The sequence below is a fragment of the Protopterus annectens genome, chromosome 2.part0 (assembly GCF_019279795.1).
Source record: "Protopterus annectens isolate FY-2018-M chromosome 2.part0, PAN1.0, whole genome shotgun sequence".
In the NCBI taxonomy this organism is placed as follows: Eukaryota; Metazoa; Chordata; order Ceratodontiformes; family Protopteridae; genus Protopterus; species Protopterus annectens.
In genome coordinates, this window is record NC_056728.1 from 862,235,581 (window position 1) to 862,256,664 (window position 21,084).

Consider the following 21,084-nt stretch of genomic DNA (forward strand, 5'->3'; position numbering starts at 1 on the left):
GTTAAACATGGAGAATATGATTACATTTCAGAGCCTTTGGCAGATCCTGCCTTTTGAACCTGGTTGACTTTTTTGAAACGGTCACTAAGGCCATTGATGAGGGTAAGGCAGTTCACACAGCCTACCTTGACCTTGCAAAAGCCTTCGACACAATACCCCACTCGAGCATCATAGAAAAGCTCACCAGCTTAAATGTAAACCCATATGTCATAAGATGGGTTGCAAACTGGCTAAAGGACAGAACCCACAAGGTCAGAATTGCTTGAGCCATGTCAGACTCTAAGCCAGTCACAAGTGGTGTCCCACAGGGCTCGGTCCTGGGACCCCTCTTGTTCGGCATTTATTTCTCAGAAGTACAAGCAAACATAGGAGGATTGTGGCTGACAAAGTTCGCAGATGACTGCAAGCTGGGTGCCATAATCGATACCCCAGCGGACACTAGCATCCTTCAGAAAGGCCTCACAGAAACGGATAACTGGTGCCAGAGCCATGTCCTTAAACTGAACGCCAAAAAATGTATAGTTATACCCTTTGGGAAAAACAAAGTACCCACAAATTACCACATAGGTGGTAATCCATTAATTACAGAAGAAGTAATCAGGGACCTAGGGACCTAAGTTGACAGGGACCTCTCATTTGACACCCACATTGTCAAGGTGGTTAGGAAGACCTTCTATATTGCCCACCTAATCATGAAAGGATTCACATCTAGATCAAGAGAGATCATTGTGCCCCTATACTCTTCCCTTATCAGACCCATGATTGAGTACAATGCCCTATTTGGTATTTACCTTACCCGGCACCTGCAGCAGCTAGAAAGACCCCAGAAGTACCTCACCAAGAGGATCAAGGGTCTCAAACATATGTCATATGCTGCCAGATTGAAGAAACTCCAGCTCTATTCAGTCGCATACCGCCTAATCAGAGGAGATCTATGCCTGACGTACAAGGCCATGTCCAATCCGGAATTAATGGACGTGCTCCACCTAAAAAAATCCAAATCCACCAGAGCCACGAGAGCGAGAGACTTGAACCTCAATACAGAAATAATAGGACATGCTGGAGGGACAGATTCATAACCCAGAGGCTCCCTACACTGTGGAACAGAATCCCAGTCCATGTTAGGCAGAGCCCCTCACTGACTCTCTTCAAGAGAAATCTTGACCTGTGGATGGGAGATCGTAGGTTTACCCCAGGGGTCATTTCTGTGTCACTTCTAGACAGAGGCACAGTAAACTAAACCCTAAATGGGCACAGTATTATCATTCCAGGGGGTGGCGGAAGCCACACACACTCTGGCTAGGCTTATAAATGCCCTAGGGCGGATGGCCTAGTATAAACCTATGAACCTAAGACTTGGCTTAATTGTTTGTGGTGTAGGTATGCTGTTTTATGCAGTAGTCTGTGCCACTTTCTACAGAATTCTGCTTAGTTGTGTAAGTTACAGTCGTAAGGGAAGGCTGGACAAGAGATTATTGTAGTCTTTTTTTATTAAATTAATACTGTTTTTTTAACAATTTTACTTTTCATGGTTGGTGACACTGGAATTATAAATGACTGTCACGATTTGCAATAGGTGACTTGAATTTTGAAGTAAGTTTTACAGATAATGGCAATATTCTGCTGGTTAAGCTGTTCTGTAGAATCTGCAAGCCATCTGGAGAAACAGTCAACATTGTAGGAGATGGTTGCTCAAAGAATTAATGGGACTTGTTTAGACTAGACACTTGGACATTCTAGGTAAGTGAACATTTTTATGTTTGGGAGATTCTAATTTAGACTGTATGTTATTGATGTCATCTCTTGTGTTTTGCTTTCATTACCGGAGAAATTTAAGTGGACAGTACGTATTTGATGGAGTGTGCAGTAATTTAAGTGTGTGTTTGTGTTAATAGAGAAATGTTATCTCCATTGCTAACTGGCTATTTTTCATTGATGGCGTGGGAGTCCTATTTTCTAGGAGGTTAGCCATGTTCGTTTTGCTTTGCTCTACTGGGTTTGAGCTCAACCGAGAAGATGTGGTCATTGTTGAAGGTTTTAGTGTGGCTTATTAGTTATGTATTCTTTATACAACATTTATTGTGTTCTTTTGTGGATAGTGACAATAAGTTTATAATTAGTTTTGTTGTGGGGTGCTGTATGTGAAAGTGATTATGGCCATGTTTTATTGCTCAAATACTGTGTAGGTTTTTCTTCTGGCTCAATTGAAGGAACAGTCCACTTCACACATAGATATGGCTCCAGTGAGACATTCTTGTACATGCTTACAAGCCTACTGTAGGATGCTACAGGTTAGTTGTATGTTTTTATGTATCAGATTATTTTGATTCTCTTTCGTTATTTATGTCAATTCTTGAATTTGGAGTATATGTTGTAGGAAGAAATAAGTATGACTGATGCATTCAGTGCATTGTTGTGCCATGACTTGTACATAACTAGTACATTCATATGTTTATACTAGACTAATGACCACCAGAGTCTTTACAAGTCCAAAATCATGTATAACTTTTAAATATTACTCTAATTCACATTAGTAGGAGGAAAATGGATTTTCATCAACATGGATTTCCTAAAGACTGTCATATCTGACATTATGGACCAACTGTAGTCTTCAGTGATTTACCAGAAGATGTAAACATTTTATAATGAGAAGGGTAAATAATATGAGGCAAAATCAGGGATAGTTGAGCATTATGAAGTAGTTATTGACCAGTAATGTAGCTTTCTTATTTTTTCAGTCTGATTTTTCTTGTGGTATGGGTGGACAGTTATTTCCACAGATTTCCTTATCTGGGTATAATTTTTATTTTGGTTTTTGGCTGGGTAGTTGTTGCAATCATAAGTTGTATATCAGATTGTATTGTATTATTTTAGTGGGGTGTAGGCAGGGGAAGCATTTGTAAGGACAAGGTCATACATGTTATTTGTTTACTGAAGTTTGACCAACAAGAAAGTCTAACTGGGTAGGTGTCTGTTTTTATCTAAATAAAGTTAGGACGTGAGTGGAAAGGGGAAGTAAGTAGGTGTAAGGTATGATTAGGAACTTGTTCGTATTTATTGAATACCATTATCCTGAGGTTGAACAAAAACCAAGACAGATTTTGGCTAAGAACTATTTCTGAATGGTTTTGAAGTACTGAAGGGAGGGTATTGATCTGATGGATATAGGTAAGGAGTCCCAGGCCTTGGCAACATGGTATAAATGTAGATCAAGCCCTGCAAATTTGATAGGGTTGTGGACAGAAAGGGTTTTCCTCAGTGAATGGTAATGATGGAGTACGAACATAGTTGTACTGAACCGTATTTAGTGCTAGACGAGCAGATCATTGCTGGCTAATGTTGTAGGTGGGAAGAAGCTGTGTATATGTTAGTTGAGTAGTGGGTTCTGAAAGGGTAATTTGCTGCAAATGTAGCCACTTTGTTATAGCATTGCTCAAATTTTGCTTTTTATGCTGCCTGGAAGTTAATAAGAATGGGTGCTACCTTTTTTGAGGTAAATGATGTTTATAACTCTTAATTGTTGTCATTATTCATTATGTGTAATTCACCACCTTTCCTCCAAATGTCACTAGTTTCAGGAGGGTTTAAGTGGGACAGAGTTAGAAACTGAGTCAAAATCAGGGACGTCCCTGGAAATCGGGGACAGTTCAGAGGTATGGTGCCTATTTGTTCCCCCAATGGTTTATGGCCTGTCCAGTGGATGTGCTCTTAGGGGTTGAGAGGTATGGGCATCAGCTATGCCCATTTCGGAATATTACTGACATCCCTGGGCAGTCCTAATATGACTGCGCCAGCCAACACCTGCACAACTAGGCCCATAATTGCATACCTATAGTTCCCCCACCTGCCACTCCTCTACAGCACTCATCCTTACTGTGGGTGCAGGTGGGGTATAAACACACCACTACACACTGCCCACTCTCCCCATGTTGAGACACATGTCGTACGTTGTCGACCCATGGGTTATCAGGCTTGCACAACCTACTGTCCGTGTACATCTATAGCCTGGTGTGATAAGTCATTACCGGGACTGCCTCCGATCATTAATTTTTGGTGACCCACAAGGGACATTGATGTCTATGTTTCAAGATTAAAGCTGGCAGGCCTCTCCCACTGGTAGTATCCTGCCGGTCGTCTGGGAAACAGTGGTGTGTTTACCTTTATGGTGTGTCTGTATGTCTCACTGGCCTAGCTGGGGGGGGGTTGATGCTACATGTTTATTGGACCCCTCACTCCCATATGCACAGCCTTGTGAACATATGTTACTCGTAACTGCTGTATCATACCCTAGCTATATACATGTGTATATTTACAGTCACATATTTTCGTATTTGTGGTTGGTTTGCCAACAGTTGCTGATACAGTTAAATTAATAAGTATGACTGTGGTAATGCACACATTGCACATGAGAGCCTAATTATGTACGTGTTCGGTGTATTTCTTTTACAAATAGACCGGTTTAGTAATTGGCGTTGCCATAGCAGGCAGATCACAGGAATGATTCCATGTGTGGGAAAGTCCTCACATTTGATTATTTTCAGCACACACTGACTTCGGACATTCTACACACTTCTGTGTTTTAGCAGTTTCATCCCGTCCCTCTTTTGCACAACCTATTATTCTATCTACTGTCGAGGTTTGTAAGGGCACATTTATGTTATTTATGTCTGCAAATGGAATGAATGTGTTGCAGAGAATGTATTTCTACATAATGATGTCTGCATGTGTGCATGCATATATACTTATAACGACCTTGCTGACCTCCACAGAGCGGTCCAATTAGAACCAGCCCATACAACCCTGGCACGCCTGGCTCCATAATTTCATACCCATAGTTCCTCCACCCCACCCGTGTTTAAAATACATGCATACCACCCATTGTCCATTGCAGCCATGACACACCTCCACACATTGCCCTCTCCTGAGCGTTAGGGGCCCTACATGTATGTTGTCCCAACCCATGTATTCTCAGGCTCTCCCACCATTTAGTCCTTGAACATACCTACCCTTGCTTGTGTAATGGTTGGATGGCCAAATGGTCTATCAATTTTTGGGTGGTCCTACCAAGGATTACCCTCTGTGTGTAAAGTAGACTTAGCAAATCAACAATGTTACTCCCACTGGTAATATCCTGCCTGTGGTATGAGTAGCAGTGCTTTGCTCACTCCTGCCCAGCTGGATATGAAATACGCTGACAGTGCTATATAATACTGGGGTTGCTGTTGATTCCCCTCTCATTCCTTTTGTATGCTTTATTGTTACGTCATTCTTTCTTCATAGATATATATATATATATATATATATATATATATATATATATATATATGTAAATATATATATATATATATATATATATGTATATATATATATAGAGAGAGATTGTATATCTGTATATACTTGTATACATTTCCTTTGCTGGGTTCTGCTTAGACCTGCGCAAGTGCACTCAGACTTGCTTACTGGTACTAATATGTGTTTACTGCTGCTTATTTGTGCTTACACCTGCTTACTAGTACCTTATTCATTATGACAGTGCCACTTTGTTTGAATGATATTTAAGTTAAATATCTCATGCGATACTGTTTTGTCGGTTTTATGGCAAAACTGCATTCATTCCACATGGAAAATATGTGCTATTGTTGGGCTCAAACCGTGAATGCCTGTTTGTTAGGCAGATGCTCTAAACACTACACTATTGATACGTTGATTCTGCATGTTTTTCTCTATTTGAATGAATATGATGTGTAAGCTACGCTCAGCGGAGGGCAGTGACATGCAGACACTCTTTGTGCTTTGCTTAAACCTTCGATATTGCAGCAATTCGAGTGTATAATAGGGACACAGGGACAGAAAATCTAATTGTGAAAGTTCTAGGGACCGGGCTCAACATTCCACTACGTGCTTGTGTGTTTACTACTTTGATTTTATTTCACTGTTCGTGGACACTCTTGTATGCTTAGCATACATTTCGGTATCCACGGACACTAAATTATTGACGTACTATTAGGGGCGGGCTCTACTGGTAGGCATAGTAGGTTTTTCAAGTGTTGGGGCATGTTTACGCCTCCGTAGAGCATTTGTACATGGCCCATGCACTCGCACATGTTTGCTGTGCATGTCGAGGTTGCAACGGCGTGCCCTCATACATATTCATATGGCCCTGCTGCACTATCTGTAGTGAGGGCGCTCGGAGTAAGGCTAAAACCGTCCTTGCGCAGAGCTTCTTGAATCCCAGGGATACTTTCTCATGTCCATATGTCTTCCCTTCTGTTTTCCTTACGTTGTATGTTAGACTTCCTATGGTAAATCCTTCACTTTGGAATTATTTCATAACTTCAGCTTCTGTAAATTTAACCTCTACTAATCTTCTGTTTTACAGTCCCCCTTTGTGATCTTATTGTTTGGGTTGTGAAAGTTTCCATACTTGGATACTTTGCCTGTATTTCTCTTCAAATATATTTGGAGATGCTTTCTGGTATTGACTATTTTGGCTTTCTCCTCTGCACAAACATTGCAAGAAATCAGATCTCTTTTTCTTTCCCATGTCCATGTTTATTTTTCATGCCTTTTGAAAATCTCTAGGCTTTGTTCTTTACATTTTTTGCAATTCCTTGGTTATGTATTCTTCCAAATCACCCAACATTTTTGTCTGTATAGTAGTTTCACTGATCTGTTGTATAAATGAACACAAAAATACATGTGATGGTTTTGATAGTTTTTTTTATGCAAGTATTTTTCTTTCCACCAGTTTCTCTCTTAATCATTTTGAATGTGTTCTATCTGGAAATTCTGGGCTTCTGGCATAATAGTAACAATACATAATGTCTTTGTTATCCTCAATACTCCACTCTATCATCTTTATGGCTCTTTTCCAGCCTCTCATTTATTGTGGACTACTACTTCCATCAAAAATGTGATAGGTGCATCCTCCCCTGAATGTGGCCTAGCCTCATTGTTGGAATGTTTCTGTGTCTTGAAGACTCTACACTGTCAGTTTTTCACTGTGTGCATACATGGATCAGGCACTTGTTTATACTGAGACTTGTGTACCCAGTTGTCTTTTTTTATTTTTTAACCTACTTCTGTCCATGATGTAGTCTATCTAAAATACATTGTATACAGCAGTATCATACCCAGTAAAGTATAGTTTATTTAAAGAAAAGCTCATCGCTAACCAGTATCGATGTTTCCTACATTTCACTGTAGCTGATTTTGCTTATTGTATGTATTTCTGGACTCCAAGTTGTTCTTGGTACACAAATTTGTAGGGAAAGCAATTTCATGCATTTGCAACTCAGCAGAATAAATCCTAATTGGAGGTTATCAGTCTAATGGCCCTAGAGCCTTTTAAGCCTAGCCATTCATGCCCCAGTTTTCATAGTTGTCTGTGCCCAAGGACTAGAAAGACTTTGGTGTATGCCTGTGCCTTAGACTATAAGCTGCTGCCGTCCATAAAAGCCACAGGTGACAAGCAGGGGTGAATTTATGCTTTCCCATCGATTGGTCCAAATGTTATTGGAATAAGCTTAAAGAGCAGCTCTGTTTCACATAAATGGAGAATCTTTTTCCAGAAAAAGGGCAAAAACACAAACCTGTTCCTCCAACATATTTTGATTGTCACAGACAATGTTTAGATCCTCAGACTGGGTAATTCTTGTGCTGTTTGTTTTGTGAATGTGCAGCATATCCATTAAGGCTGGATTTGAGAAGGTCTTTTAGGCTAGGTTTTATTGCCCTGTGGTAGTCTGTAGGAGACTGAGTACAGGGACAAGAGTTTGGGGTTTTCCAGATAAGACATCCCTGTATTCTTTTAATGAGGATTCTCTGTGGCCACTATAGTTAGAAATGCCTGGTCAGGTACATGCTGAACAGTACAGTGTACTTGATTACTGGTCTAATGAGGGCTAAGTGTGGTGGGATTATGATCTCCTTAGAGCTGGATGCCAAGCCATAAGTTATAACTTGGCACACATAAAAGGATTTTCTCACCACCGTGGACAGGTGGTGATCAAAGTTCAGGTTACTGTCAACCTGAGTTCTCAAGTCCCTTACCACTGGGTTTACTTTTAGGAGAGTGTTATCAGTGTTGTAATTTGCAGGGGTGGTCAACTTCCCAAAGGGTATACATATGCATTTTTTTGGAATTGAGTATTAGGCTATATTTCTGGCATCAGGTACTTGTCTCTCAGACCCTCCTCAAGGATATTTACATCTTTAGAGGAATCAGTCATTGCACCCAACTTCCAGTCATCTGCAGATTGGGTCACCCAAAGACCCTCTATATTTGCTACAACGTCAGAGAAGTGTATTCCAAACAGGAGAGTGCCAAGTGCTGAGTCCTGTGGAACACCACTAGTAACAGGCCTAGTTGAGGAGCTGTATTCCCCTAGCCTAACTTCATGTGTCCTATCCATGAGCCATTTGACTATCCATCGGGTTACATAGTGATGTCTACATTTTTGAGATTGTCTATAATACCTAAGTGAGACAGTGTGTTGAATGCCTTTACCAGGTTGAGGTAGGCCATATGAACTTTTCTGCCAGTCATCCATGGTTCAAGTGCATTCTCACAGTAGTCCACTGGGTTTAGTAGGTGTGACCTACCCTTGTGAAAGCTAAACTGGGATGGGTCCAGTGTTTGAAGATTTCCAATGTATTTATTAGATCCATGATAACTTTTTCCATGGCCTTGCATATAAGTCTAGTCCAGCTTATGGGTCTGTTGATGGTCCACCTTTATGTAGCAGGATGACCATTGCAGTCCTGTATTCCCTAAGGATGAAGCCTGTCTGGAAACTGGCTGAATAGAGATTCTAGTTGGCCTGACATGTCATGTATCAAACTATTTAGAAGGCATCCCTGGATATTATCAGGGCCCATTGCTGTAGTGTGTTTAGCTCTGGAGAGTGTAGTGAGAACCTGATTACTAACAGTAGGGGGATAGGTGGGTAGAGGGTATTTCCTGTGGAGTAGCAAGTCATCTTTGAGTCATATGGACTCTGTCTTCTACTTGTACCATAATGCTGTTGTGCAACACTTTTTAGTAAAGTTACTGTCCTCTACTCTTTTATCTTGGAGTTTGGTAACTACTTCAGCCATTTAAATTTTTTCTATCAAGGCTTTTGTGTCTGCACTATAAGGTGAGAGGTATGCCTTCAGTTCATAGGTTCACAGGTAGGTACTAGGCTATCGGGCCTAGGGCCTATACAAGCCTAGCTGTAACAATTCCATGGCTGTTGCTTCCCACAGATATTTACTTTCCTGGATGCCTGTCTAGCAGGGCTACTGATGTGATCCCCAGGGTGAATTTCTTATCTCCCATCCAATCCTCAAGGTTCCTCTTGAAGACATATATGGGCAGCCTATTCCAGAGTAGCGGGAGTCTCTGGGTCTGGAACCTATTCCTCCGGCATGTTCTATTCATTGTGATGACAAGGTTAAGATCCCTGGAGCATGTGGCTCAGAGGGATTGGGATTAGCATGTCCAGCAACTCTGGATTTGACATGGCCTTGTATGTTAGGCAGAGATCGCCTATGAGTAGGTGATATGCGACCGAGTATAGCTGGAGTTTCTTTAGATGGTCAGCATAAGGCATCTGCTTTAGGCCTGTGATTCTTTTTGTGAGGTATTTTTGCAGCCTTTCTAGTTGTTGCAGATGTCTTGCGAGGTACATACCAAACAGGGCATTGTATTCTATAATGGGTCTAATGCGGAATAAGTACAGAGGGACAATGACTACCTTTTTTCTAGATGAAAAGCCCTTAGTTATAAGGTGTGCCACATAGAAGGATTTTCTAACTGTTGTGGCTATGTGGTTAGCAAAGGTGAGACCACTGTCCACCTGTGTCCCTAGGTCTCATCACACTTTCAGTGTTTAGTATATTGCCACCTATGTGTTAATTCACAGGTTCATGGTTTTTCCCAAAGGGGACAACTATACATTTTTTGGCATTTAGCTTGAGCCCATGGCTCTGGCACCAGGCATCTGTTTCTGTAAGGCCCTTTTGTAGTATATCCGCATCATTTGGGGATTCAATAATGGCTTCCAGCTTGTAGTCATCTGTGAACTTTGTAAGCCAGAGTCCCTTACTGGTGGTCTGTACTTCAGAGAAGTAGATGCCAAACAAGAGTGGTCCCAGGACAGAACCCTCTGGTACAACACTTGTCACTTGTCTGGAGCTGGATTTGGAGTCGGCTACTTTTCCAGTATGTGTTCGGTCAGTAAGCCAGTTTGCAACCCATTGAGTGATGCAGGGATTAATGCCCAGCTTTGTAAGTTTATCTATGATTCTAGAGTGGGGGATAGTGTTGAAAGCCTTGTCGAGGTCCAAGTAGGCTGTGTGAACCACTTTACCCTCGTCCACGGCTCTGGAGACTGATTCGAAGAAGTCGATCAGGTTCAGGAGGCAAGATCGGCCCTTCACAAACCCAAACTTGGTGGGGTCCAGTGTTTGAAGGTTGCCAATATCTTTGTTTATAAGTTCCATGATAATACATTCCATGGCCTTGCAGATTAGGCTCGTCAGACTGATGGGATGGTAGTTCCCGGGATCCAAAGTGGATTCCCCCTTGTGGAGTGGGATGACTGTAGCTGTGCGCCACTCTGTGGGCATGAAGCCTGAGGTGAGTTATAACTGAAATGTCATGGAATCACAAAGTGATATTTCCGACACCCACAGACCTGGAACTCGAGTTGAGCTGGACTCCTGGTGAATGCTGACAGACGTGTCAGTAACAAGAATAAAAATATTAAAATATTCCTTCGCTAGTTTTTAACAGGTGTTTATTCACAAACACTTAGACGAAATGCAGTCCATATCCACATACAGCAAAAACAAGGCACAAAGATGCATAAATAAATACTGAATTGAAGCAATGCAATCGGTTAAGCGCTTTCATCTGCCCTTAGCAGATTTCATCAGAACAAAGAGTATTTCAGCATCCCTTCCTTAAATACCAAACATTTTGGCGCCAAACCTTAATAGATGTAGCATAGTTGTTCAATTAGTATAATCACAAAATTACAAAATTACTAACTAGATGTACAATTTCTACTAGAATTATATTAACTAAATACAATTGGTCCCTATCCAATTTTTGTATATATTATAAATATCTATTATATAAAAACATACTTAAAAAATTCACACTTAAAAAATTCACACTTAAAAAATTCACACTTAAAAAATGGCAAGTTCAATATACAATACACATCCCACAATTAATAACTCACAATATAAGAAAACTCAATGTAAAGCTATATATTATTAAAGAAACATAACTATTTGTTAAAAAATGTCAGGATATGTTAAACTAACCAAGCAAATCCAACTGATACATAACAAAATGTATTATGTATCAATGCTTGAAACTGTCACCACTCTATAAGTGAAGTTGTTCATATTTCCTTAAACCCACTCCATATAATAGACTAACTAACTAGGAGTGTAATCTGACTAGGAGTGTAACACTATTGCCATATTACATGTTTAGAGCAACAGGTTAGTTACGGTCTATATAAAATCTATTGGAGCCAGGAAGCCTAATGTTACACCTATCATGGGCATCCCAATATTAGAAATGGTTTGATGCTAATATATTCATTAATACCTGGATAGGTGGTTGCATCCAACATTATTTGCCATTTACTTTCCAATGCTCCTAATTTGGCCTTCAATTTCCATTCCCCACACTGTTGTCCACCTGGTCTAGTATAGCAAATTTAAATCCATGGTCCTTTCCCTTAGTCATTGTGTGTTTGCTTAAAGCATTTTTCTCGTCTCCTTTTTTAATTTTGTACGTGTGTTCATAAATCCTGGTTTTAAGCTTTCTTTCTGTTTTACCAACATAGTATGCGTTGCATACTATGCATGTCGCCAAGTAAACAATCCCACTACTATTACAATTTCCTGATTTAAACTTGCATATACTGTAGGTAGTATTGGTCAACTTAATACTGTTCTCTTCATTAATATACTGGCATTGTTTGCAGGTACCACATTTTGTTGTACCCTTATTTCTACCATATTTCACCTTGATTTTCTTGTTGTTTCTTTCAATCATTCTTTTTATATTACAACCAGATTTGTAAATAATATTTGGGGTATCACCTATAATATCCTTAGCTTCACCTTCAAGGTTAAATACATACCAATGTCTATTTAATATTTCTTTGATGATGTTAGTGAATGGATTATACATAATGACACATACACGTCTATTGAATGTATTAGTGACTTGTTTTCCAATATCTTGTTGACCTAATAATGGTCTATATTTCTTTCCCCATTGAGATTTTACATAATTTAATACATCAGTCAACATTGCTTTAGGATATCCTCTGTCTAGAAATAGCTGTTCTATAATATCAAGTTCATTGGACATAATTTCTCTTGTAGATGACATCCTTGCTGCTCTCACACATTGGCCCTTTACTATGTTTTTAAACATGTGAGGGGGATGACAGCTTCCAAAATATATATAGTCGTTCGAAAATGTGGGCTTCCTATATAATTTAGATCTTATATTGTGAGTTATTAATTGTGGGATGTGTATTGTATATTGAACTTGCCATTTTTTAAGTGTGAATTTTTTAAGTGTGAATTTTTTAAGTATGTTTTTATATAATAGATATTTATAATATATACAAAAATTGGATAGGGACCAATTGTATTTAGTTAATATAATTCTAGTAGAAATTGTACATCTAGTTAGTAATTTTGTAATTTTGTGATTATACTAATTGAACAACTATGCTACATCTATTAAGGTTTGGCGCCAAAATGTTTGGTATTTAAGGAAGGGATGCTGAAATACTCTTTGTTCTGATGAAATCTGCTAAGGGCAGATGAAAGCTTAACCGATTGCATTGCTTCAATTCAGTATTTATTTATGCATCTTTGTGCCTTGTTTTTGCTGTATGTGGATATGGACTGCATTTCGTCTAAGTGTTTGTGAATAAACACCTGTTAAAAACTAGCGAAGGAATATTTTAATATTTTTATTCTTGTTACTGACACGTCTGTCAGCATTCACCAGGAGTCCAGCTCAACTCGAGTTCCAGGTCTGTGGGTGTCGGAAATATCATTTTGTTGCTGTTGTGCTTTTATCTTTCGTTCTCAGTTGTATTATGTCCGACCCTGCACCTCCGGATACTTTATTGGGTGGAGCGGAGCTCACAGCACTCAGAGAGGAAGTCACAACGTTAAAAGCGGACGTATCGAAACTTTTGGAACTAGTAGGGAAGTTAACTGCATCTGTACAAACTGATATTAACACCAGCTCTCCCCAGCGAGTGAGGAATGCCTCGAGTACTCCTCCCTACTTAGCTGAACGAATTGAATTAAATAGTATGGGGGACATTCCTAATGGACAACCGCAGGGTTCTGCAAATATACAAAAAACAGCCAAAACGGCTTCAGGAATCGACATGAGGGATTTGGGAGATAACATCATTTCAGAAGCCGAATTCACATTCGACTTCAGTTTGTTTCACCAAAAAGAGGAAACGGAGAGACTTGGGGCTGTACCAAAAAGACGTGAAACAAAAAAGACTTATTCTAATGTAACCAAGAAAAATGCCAGTAACAAAAATGCAGGTACTGTGTTTAAAGACTTTGTAGCTAGTTCAAACAAATGTACTGTATCAAAAGGAAATTTAGATAAAAATGTGCCTTTTATAAATAGAGAAAACAATGACTTATATATGCAAGATTTTTTAAATGATGAATGTGTGTTAGAACTTGATGAGGGAGTATGTAATTATAGAAATGAACATAACGCATTTAAGCAAACATCAAATATTAGGAGTAAAATTTATCTTTTGGGGAAAAAATTAATACAGTTTAAGAGTGTTAAACTGGACAATGTATACCTTGAAAAATGTATTAATTTAAACATTGTACCTAAAGGACTGCGTTTTTTCAAGCTACCCTTAGGGTTTGAATATACTAACACTATTAAGCAAGATTTTAACAAACTTTTTGATTTATTTGGAAGTATGTACATTAAAATGGTTATGAAGCACAATGATGAGAAAGTGGCTATATTGTACAATGAGATAGAAGAGCTAAATGATGAAATAACGTATGACAAAGAATTTGAGAATTGGCAAGATTTATATTTTAAACAGTTTGAGACAGCTAGTTACAAGATGAGGACGATATACAAAAGAAAAATACACAAGTTGGAGAGAGATACAGAATTGTACAGGTTAGGTAGAGTTTACATTTGGCCACTACCAAGGAGAGATAAAGACAATGCCACGTTTCCAGAGCACAGTGAAAGGAAAAGAGTTTATAGTAGACAGGATGGTGATGTAAATTTTCAAGGGGGTCGTTTCTTCCCAGCACCAAAGAAACATCAGAAGAGATACCAATAGATACTAATATAGTTAACAACAGTCCATTAGTGGACAATGCATTCAATATAGAGAACAAGTGGACAGCTGACAATTACTTGGTGAATAATGCATCTTTTAGTAACCCTAAGATCTATAATTTCAAAGGTTATATGGTATACAACTATACTAGTTTTGAAATTAAAGAAGAGCTGTTCACTTTGTTCAGTAAGGGAATGAAGTATATACCTACGGGACGTTTCGACCTATTTGATACCATCAAAGAGGTAAAAATGTACTGTCGGAGACTAAACTTGGCTTTCCAGTTTAAAGACAGTGATAAATTATCCTTGGACTATGATAACAAACTAGCTAAGAAAAGCACATGTATACCCCCCAACAATACACAGGTGTCCCTTTATGAACAAGTTGTTTGCAGAGACATTTATGCCGCTTTCAACAACATTAGAAAGGGAGTTGAATCCTATAGTTTATTTAAGGACAACCTTACTATTAATGAAAGGAAAATGTTAAATGACATCATGTCTAACAGTGATGTTAGAATCATGAAACCCGATAAGGGTGGGGGGATTATAGTGACATATACTAATGAATATCAACAACGAATCCATGAAATTTTGTTTGATTCTGGTAATTATGAAGCTATTTCAAGGAACCAGATTAACATCGGACATAGAAGGATAGACCTAGTCATAGAAGAGTTCTTGTTGGACAACAGGATTACTGAGGAATTATACAATTTTTTAAGGAATGAATACCCCGTTCTGGCTCATATAATTGGTATTCCCAAGATCCACAAAAACATCCAGAATCCACCATTAAGACCCATTATATCTGGGTCCAAGTCGAAAACTTTTAACCTTGGTGTTACAGTGGACCACTGAAAACATATATATGATAAAGTCCCACACCTTATTAAAGATTCTTGGGATTTATTAAAAAAACTGAACCAAGATGTTTGGAATGAAGGCTTAACATTCATAACAGTGGACGTCAAGGATTTATTTTCCTGTATACCCAAGGATTTAGGACTAGAATACTTTAGTAACAGCTTGGTGAAATATTCCGGGTATACTTGGGACAAGATACAACTAATCACGTGTATGATGGAACTCATACTTGACCATAATTACATCGAGTTCCAGGGTGAAACCTTTAGGCAAACCAAGGGAGTAGCGATGGGCGCATCTTGTGCGCCCATATTTGCTAATTTAGTTATGCTGGAATGGGAGAACCAGTATATATTTACCAGTGAATATTATAATAACATGCTGCTGTACACTAGGTTTTTAGATGACATATTAATTGCATGGAAGGGTGAAACAGAAAATATCCAGAATTTCATCAACTACATTAATAATACAACTGAATTTTTAAAATTTACTCACTCTATAGATAAATATGGAATTGCATATTTAGATATTTACATCAGTTCTGATGATCAAGGATATATTTCTAAATTATATAGGAAGCCCACATTTTCGAACGACTATATATATTTTGGAAGCTGTCATCCCCCTCACATGTTTAAAAACATAGTAAAGGGCCAATGTGTGAGAGCAGCAAGGATGTCATCTACAAGAGAAATTATGTCCAATGAACTTGATATTATAGAACAGCTATTTCTAGACAGAGGATATCCTAAAGCAATGTTGACTGATGTATTAAATTATGTAAAATCTCAATGGGGAAAGAAATATAGACCATTATTAGGTCAACAAGATATTGGAAAACAAGTCACTAATACATTCAATAGACGTGTATGTGTCATTATGTATAATCCATTCACTAACATCATCAAAGAAATATTAAATAGACATTGGTATGTATTTAACCTTGAAGGTGAAGCTAAGGATATTATAGGTGATACCCCAAATATTATTTACAAATCTGGTTGTAATATAAAAGAATGATTGAAAGAAACAACAAGAAAATCAAGGTGAAATATGGTAGAAATAAGGGTACAACAAAATGTGGTACCTGCAAACAATGCCAGTATATTAATGAAGAACAGTATTAAGTTGACCAATACTACCTACAGTATATGCAAGTTTAAATCAGGAAATTGTAATAGTAGTGGGATTGTTTACTTATGACATGCATAGTATGCAACGATACTATGTTGGTAAAACAGAAAGAAAGCTTAAAACCAGGATTTATGAACACACGTACAAAATTAAAAAAGGAGATGAGAAAAATGCTTTAAGCAAACACACAATGACTAAGGGAAAGGACCATGGATTTAAATTTGCTATACTAGACCAGGTGGACAACAGTGTGGGGAATGGAAATTGGAAGGCCAAATTAGGAGCATTGGAAAGTAAATGGCAAATAATGTTGGATGCAACCACCTATCCAGGTATTAATGAATATATTAGCATCAAACCATTTCTAATATTGGGATGCCCATGATAGGTGTAACATTAGGCTTCCTGGCTCCAATAGATTTTATATAGACCGTAACTAACCTGTTGCTCTAAACATGTAATATGGCAATAGTGTTACACTCCTAGTCAGATTACACTCCTAGTTAGTTAGTCTATTATATGGAGTGGGTTTAAGGAAATATGAACAACTTCACTTATAGAGTGGTGACAGTTTCAAGCATTGATACATAATACATTTTGTTATGTATCAGTTGGATTTGCTTGGATAGTTTAACATATCCTGACATTTTTTAACAAATAGTTATGTTTCTTTAATAATATGTAGCTTTATATTGAGTTTTCTTATATTGTGAGTTATTAATTGTGGGATGTGTATTGTACATTGAACTTGCCATTTTTTAAGTGTGAATTTTTTAAGTGTGAATTTTTTAAGTATGTTTTTATATAATAGATATTTATAATATATATAAAAATTGGATAGGGACCAAATGTATTTAGTTAATATAAATATAATTCTAGTAGAATTTGTACACCTAGTTAGTAATTTTGTAATTTTGTGATTATACTAATTGAACAATTATGCAACATCTATTAAGGTTTGGCGCCAAAATGTTTGGTATTTAAGGAAGGGATGCTGAAATACTCTTTGTTCTGATGAAATCTGCTAAGGGCAGATGAAAGCGCTTAACCGATTGCATTGCTTCAATTTAGTATTTATTTATGCATCTTTGTGCCTTGTTTTTGCTGTATGTGGATATGGACTGCATTTCGTCTAAGTGTTTGTGAATAAACACCTGTTAAAAACTAGCGAAGGAATATTTTAATATTTTTATTCTTGTTACTGACACGTCTGTCAGCATTCACCAGGAGTCCAGCTCAACTCGAGTTCCAGGTCTGTGGGTGTCGGAAATATCATTTTGTTGCTGTTGTGCTTTTATCTTTCGTTCTCAATGGAATCACAAAGTAACTGCTTTTATTGCATATATATTCTTATAGACAAGACGGACTTTTTGTGCCTAATTATCACTAGCCAGTACAACTTTCTGCATACATAAATAAGTAGAAACATACATATTCCATGTGAAATTTCAGTTTCATTTATTTTACACAATAAAGTAAACAAGCAAGCCGACACACAGCTTCCATGTGAAGTCATCATTTTATTTATTTGACTGTTTCATAACTATCATATGTAGGGACAGACATATTTTCGATGTAGCAGGTCGAAAATGAAGCAATCTAAATCACAAGTGAAATCAAGTGTGATATTTTGTTGCAAAAAGAAAAACTGCTGATGAATCACTACACTGAAAAATATCTGTAATACACGCTCACTAATTCAAGGAACACCATTGCACATAAAACTAGCAAACAATAGAGAGATACATTTATATTTAACATAGCCACTCTATTAAACAGCTTATTTATATTTATACATTTTACATATGTACATACATACACATATTTCAGGCATGAGCAAAAATGCCATTCTTGCCTGCAAAGTTGTAGTTATAGTTTGACCTAATTTCCATTTTTTATATTCGTTCAACTATCATCTTCCTTGAATTCCACTTCTGCATTTCGCCCAACTGTTTGACATTTCTTCTGAAAGTGGTATGATTCTTTATTCTGTTTACAACTTTTGGTTTATCTCTTGCAAGATGGAGCACAGGTTGTAACTCAAAAGGGTCTGTCAGCCTTCCATTTGCATGGTTATCAAGCTGCAATTAATAAGTACACAAACAATTAAACAGCTGAATAAAGAAATAAGGGGAAAAATAAATGATTTCAGACTGAGGTTAAGTTTAATTCATGGTACCTTGGACAGTATAGCACACATCTGTTTGGTGTTTTCATTACGTGCTTCTTTCGGCTTTTTCCTGGTTAGGGGTTGCCACAGCGGATCACCTGTCCACTCATGATTGGCAGTGGAGTTTTACGGTGTCGAGTTGCCAGCCTGGCACCCAACCTTCCACAGAAGGGGCACACATGCACAAACTCACACCTAGGGCCAATTTAGAGTGTCCAATCTACCTACAGCATGTCTTTGGGATGTGGGAGGAAACCGGAGGAAACCCACGCGATCATAGGGAGGACATGCAGACTCTGCATAGAAGGCACCCCAGCTGAGAATCGAACCAGAGAACATCTTGCTGTGAGGTGGCAATGCTAACCGCTGCACCAGCACGATACATGCTGAAGTAAACAATTAAATGTTTGTTTATAGGTACCTTGTTATGCGAGTATAGAGTTGGTACTCTTACAGGACATAAAACACAGTAGGGGGTATTCTAAAAGGAAAAATAGCACAGTGTGTAAAGCTAAACTATGCAGTCAGTGTTGACATGCAGGGTATTTGCAATTCAGAGATATCTGTATCACAGTCCTGGTAGTATGATAATTGCTGTGGTCAGTAGTATATATTAATGACTGTATAATGACATTCAAATGAGATGGCTTATAGAAATACATTCATCAATAAACTAATGTTTTTGTCTGCATGTATATTCTATATGCAGCATGCACATTGGTAAGTATATATATATATATATATATATATATATATATATATATATATAATGTTAACGAGTTCATAGGTATGTACTAGGCATGCAGTTCAAAAGACCATTAATAAGCATAGCCAGCTAAGCCCAAGCACTGTTGAGTGAGTTAAGCTTCATGGTCAAGAAGCACCATGCTATATACCCAAAAGAGAATTTACGATTTCCAGGCTATTCATTCAGAATATTAATGAATACTGACCATGTCTAGGATTGCTTGACATGCATAGGAAGTTGAGTCAGTAAGTAAAGGATTCCTTGGGATAGAAATCTGTTGTGCCAGCCATGTTCCATTTTTGTGTCTATAACAGATTACAGTCTTTGCTGTGGGTGTTTATGGTGGTGTGCATGTTACATAGCTGTAAGAGGTCAAGCAGGGTAGAATAGGCCATGTACCGTATGGATGAACAGCAGTCTGTTTGCTGAAGAATGGCATACAGAGCAAGAACTGCACATATCAAAATGACATTTGAATCCTTGATTTAAGAATCACCATGAATAGCAGGCAACAGTAAGGATTGTGGAAGGGTGTACAACTCAGAAAACTGTGTGGTATCAGTGTAAATAGGATCATTTTGCCTTTAACACACAATTTCCATGTTACACCTTTTGTACTACAATAGGTCACAGGTAATGTCAGCATGTTCCAGGAGGTAATACACGCACACACACACACACACACACATATATATATATATATATATATATATATATATATATATATAAGACAGGTGTTTCCATTCACATGGAAGAGCACTAGCAAGGGACCGGGTGATCAAACATCCATGGAGGAAGCTTCAGTCAACAAAAGGTATTATTGGAAGGTGCAATATGCGTCTTACAGGTAACACCCAGGTTCTGCAAATAAAAGACAACAATTTTAGGTGTGGTAGAAGAGGTTATTTTTCAGTTATCTTTCATAAGCATTGTAATTCCATCTTCCTGATTTCTTGATGTTCTCCCACAAAGTCCTTGCCCACTTTTCATGAGAAGCTGCCGCTATGCTAAATGAGTGTGAAATCTAACTGAATGTGGGTATATGTTTGGGTTCCAAGCTTCATCACTCCACTGCTTTCTTCAGTACAGCCTCACCTGAAGCTGGGAAAACAGGGTACCCTTCTCATGGCAGAGAACTGCTCCTTCTTAATTGCCAGTCTATGATGAAACTGTGTGAGTGGACTTCTATGTTGTAGGCACAGTGTTTGGTAATGTTGTAGCCATTGTACTACATTCCATTCTGTGGCCCCTGTGTCTGGAGTCAGCCACTGGTTCTTCACTTCTTCATCAGTCATAGTTTATTCCTATTTATCCTTAGAATAGTCTTAATTTGACCAGCTAAGTGCTCCATAATCCACAGAGGGTTGCTACAGGCTATGAAAAACAATCTGTTGTATTACTGATGGCATATATTTTTGAGTTTGTCTCATAAGTCTCGCACTGCCTCCCCATGTCCTTGTGCAGCCAGCTGATAGCTTGCCAGGTGGAATGCTGCCCTCAACTTGTTTTAATCAGCGTCTAACAGTAGCAGGGTGTGTGCCCTATATTGTTTTACTGCTATGAGCCATACATCTAGACAATCTTGCACCTTTCTAGTGTCTCTAAACTGCTGTAGTGCCAGTTTGTAAGCCACCCAATAATTTCTTATCTGTTATTGTCAAACGTGCATTGATACTGTGAATGAATTTGTACCCACATGGGTACTGGTGCTGTTTCCAATGCCACTTTGTTGATTTGAGCCCACTGGGAAAGCAACGTAGTATAAAATGCCCAGTTATT

The 21,084-nt window shown here is 38.2% G+C and overlaps 1 protein-coding gene across 1 annotated transcript in view; it reads left to right on the forward strand.

Annotated features, from left to right (window-relative positions):
• JAK2 (Janus kinase 2) overlaps positions 1–21,084 on the forward strand; it is a 2,444,284-nt gene that overhangs the window by 1,213,952 nt on the left and 1,209,248 nt on the right. Inside the window, exons 9-10 of the mRNA XM_044060357.1 lie at positions 13,124–14,212; positions 14,350–15,066. Coding sequence (XP_043916292.1) covers positions 13,124–14,212; positions 14,350–15,066 — 1,806 coding nt within the window. The remainder of the gene's footprint in view (positions 1–13,123; positions 14,213–14,349; positions 15,067–21,084) is intronic.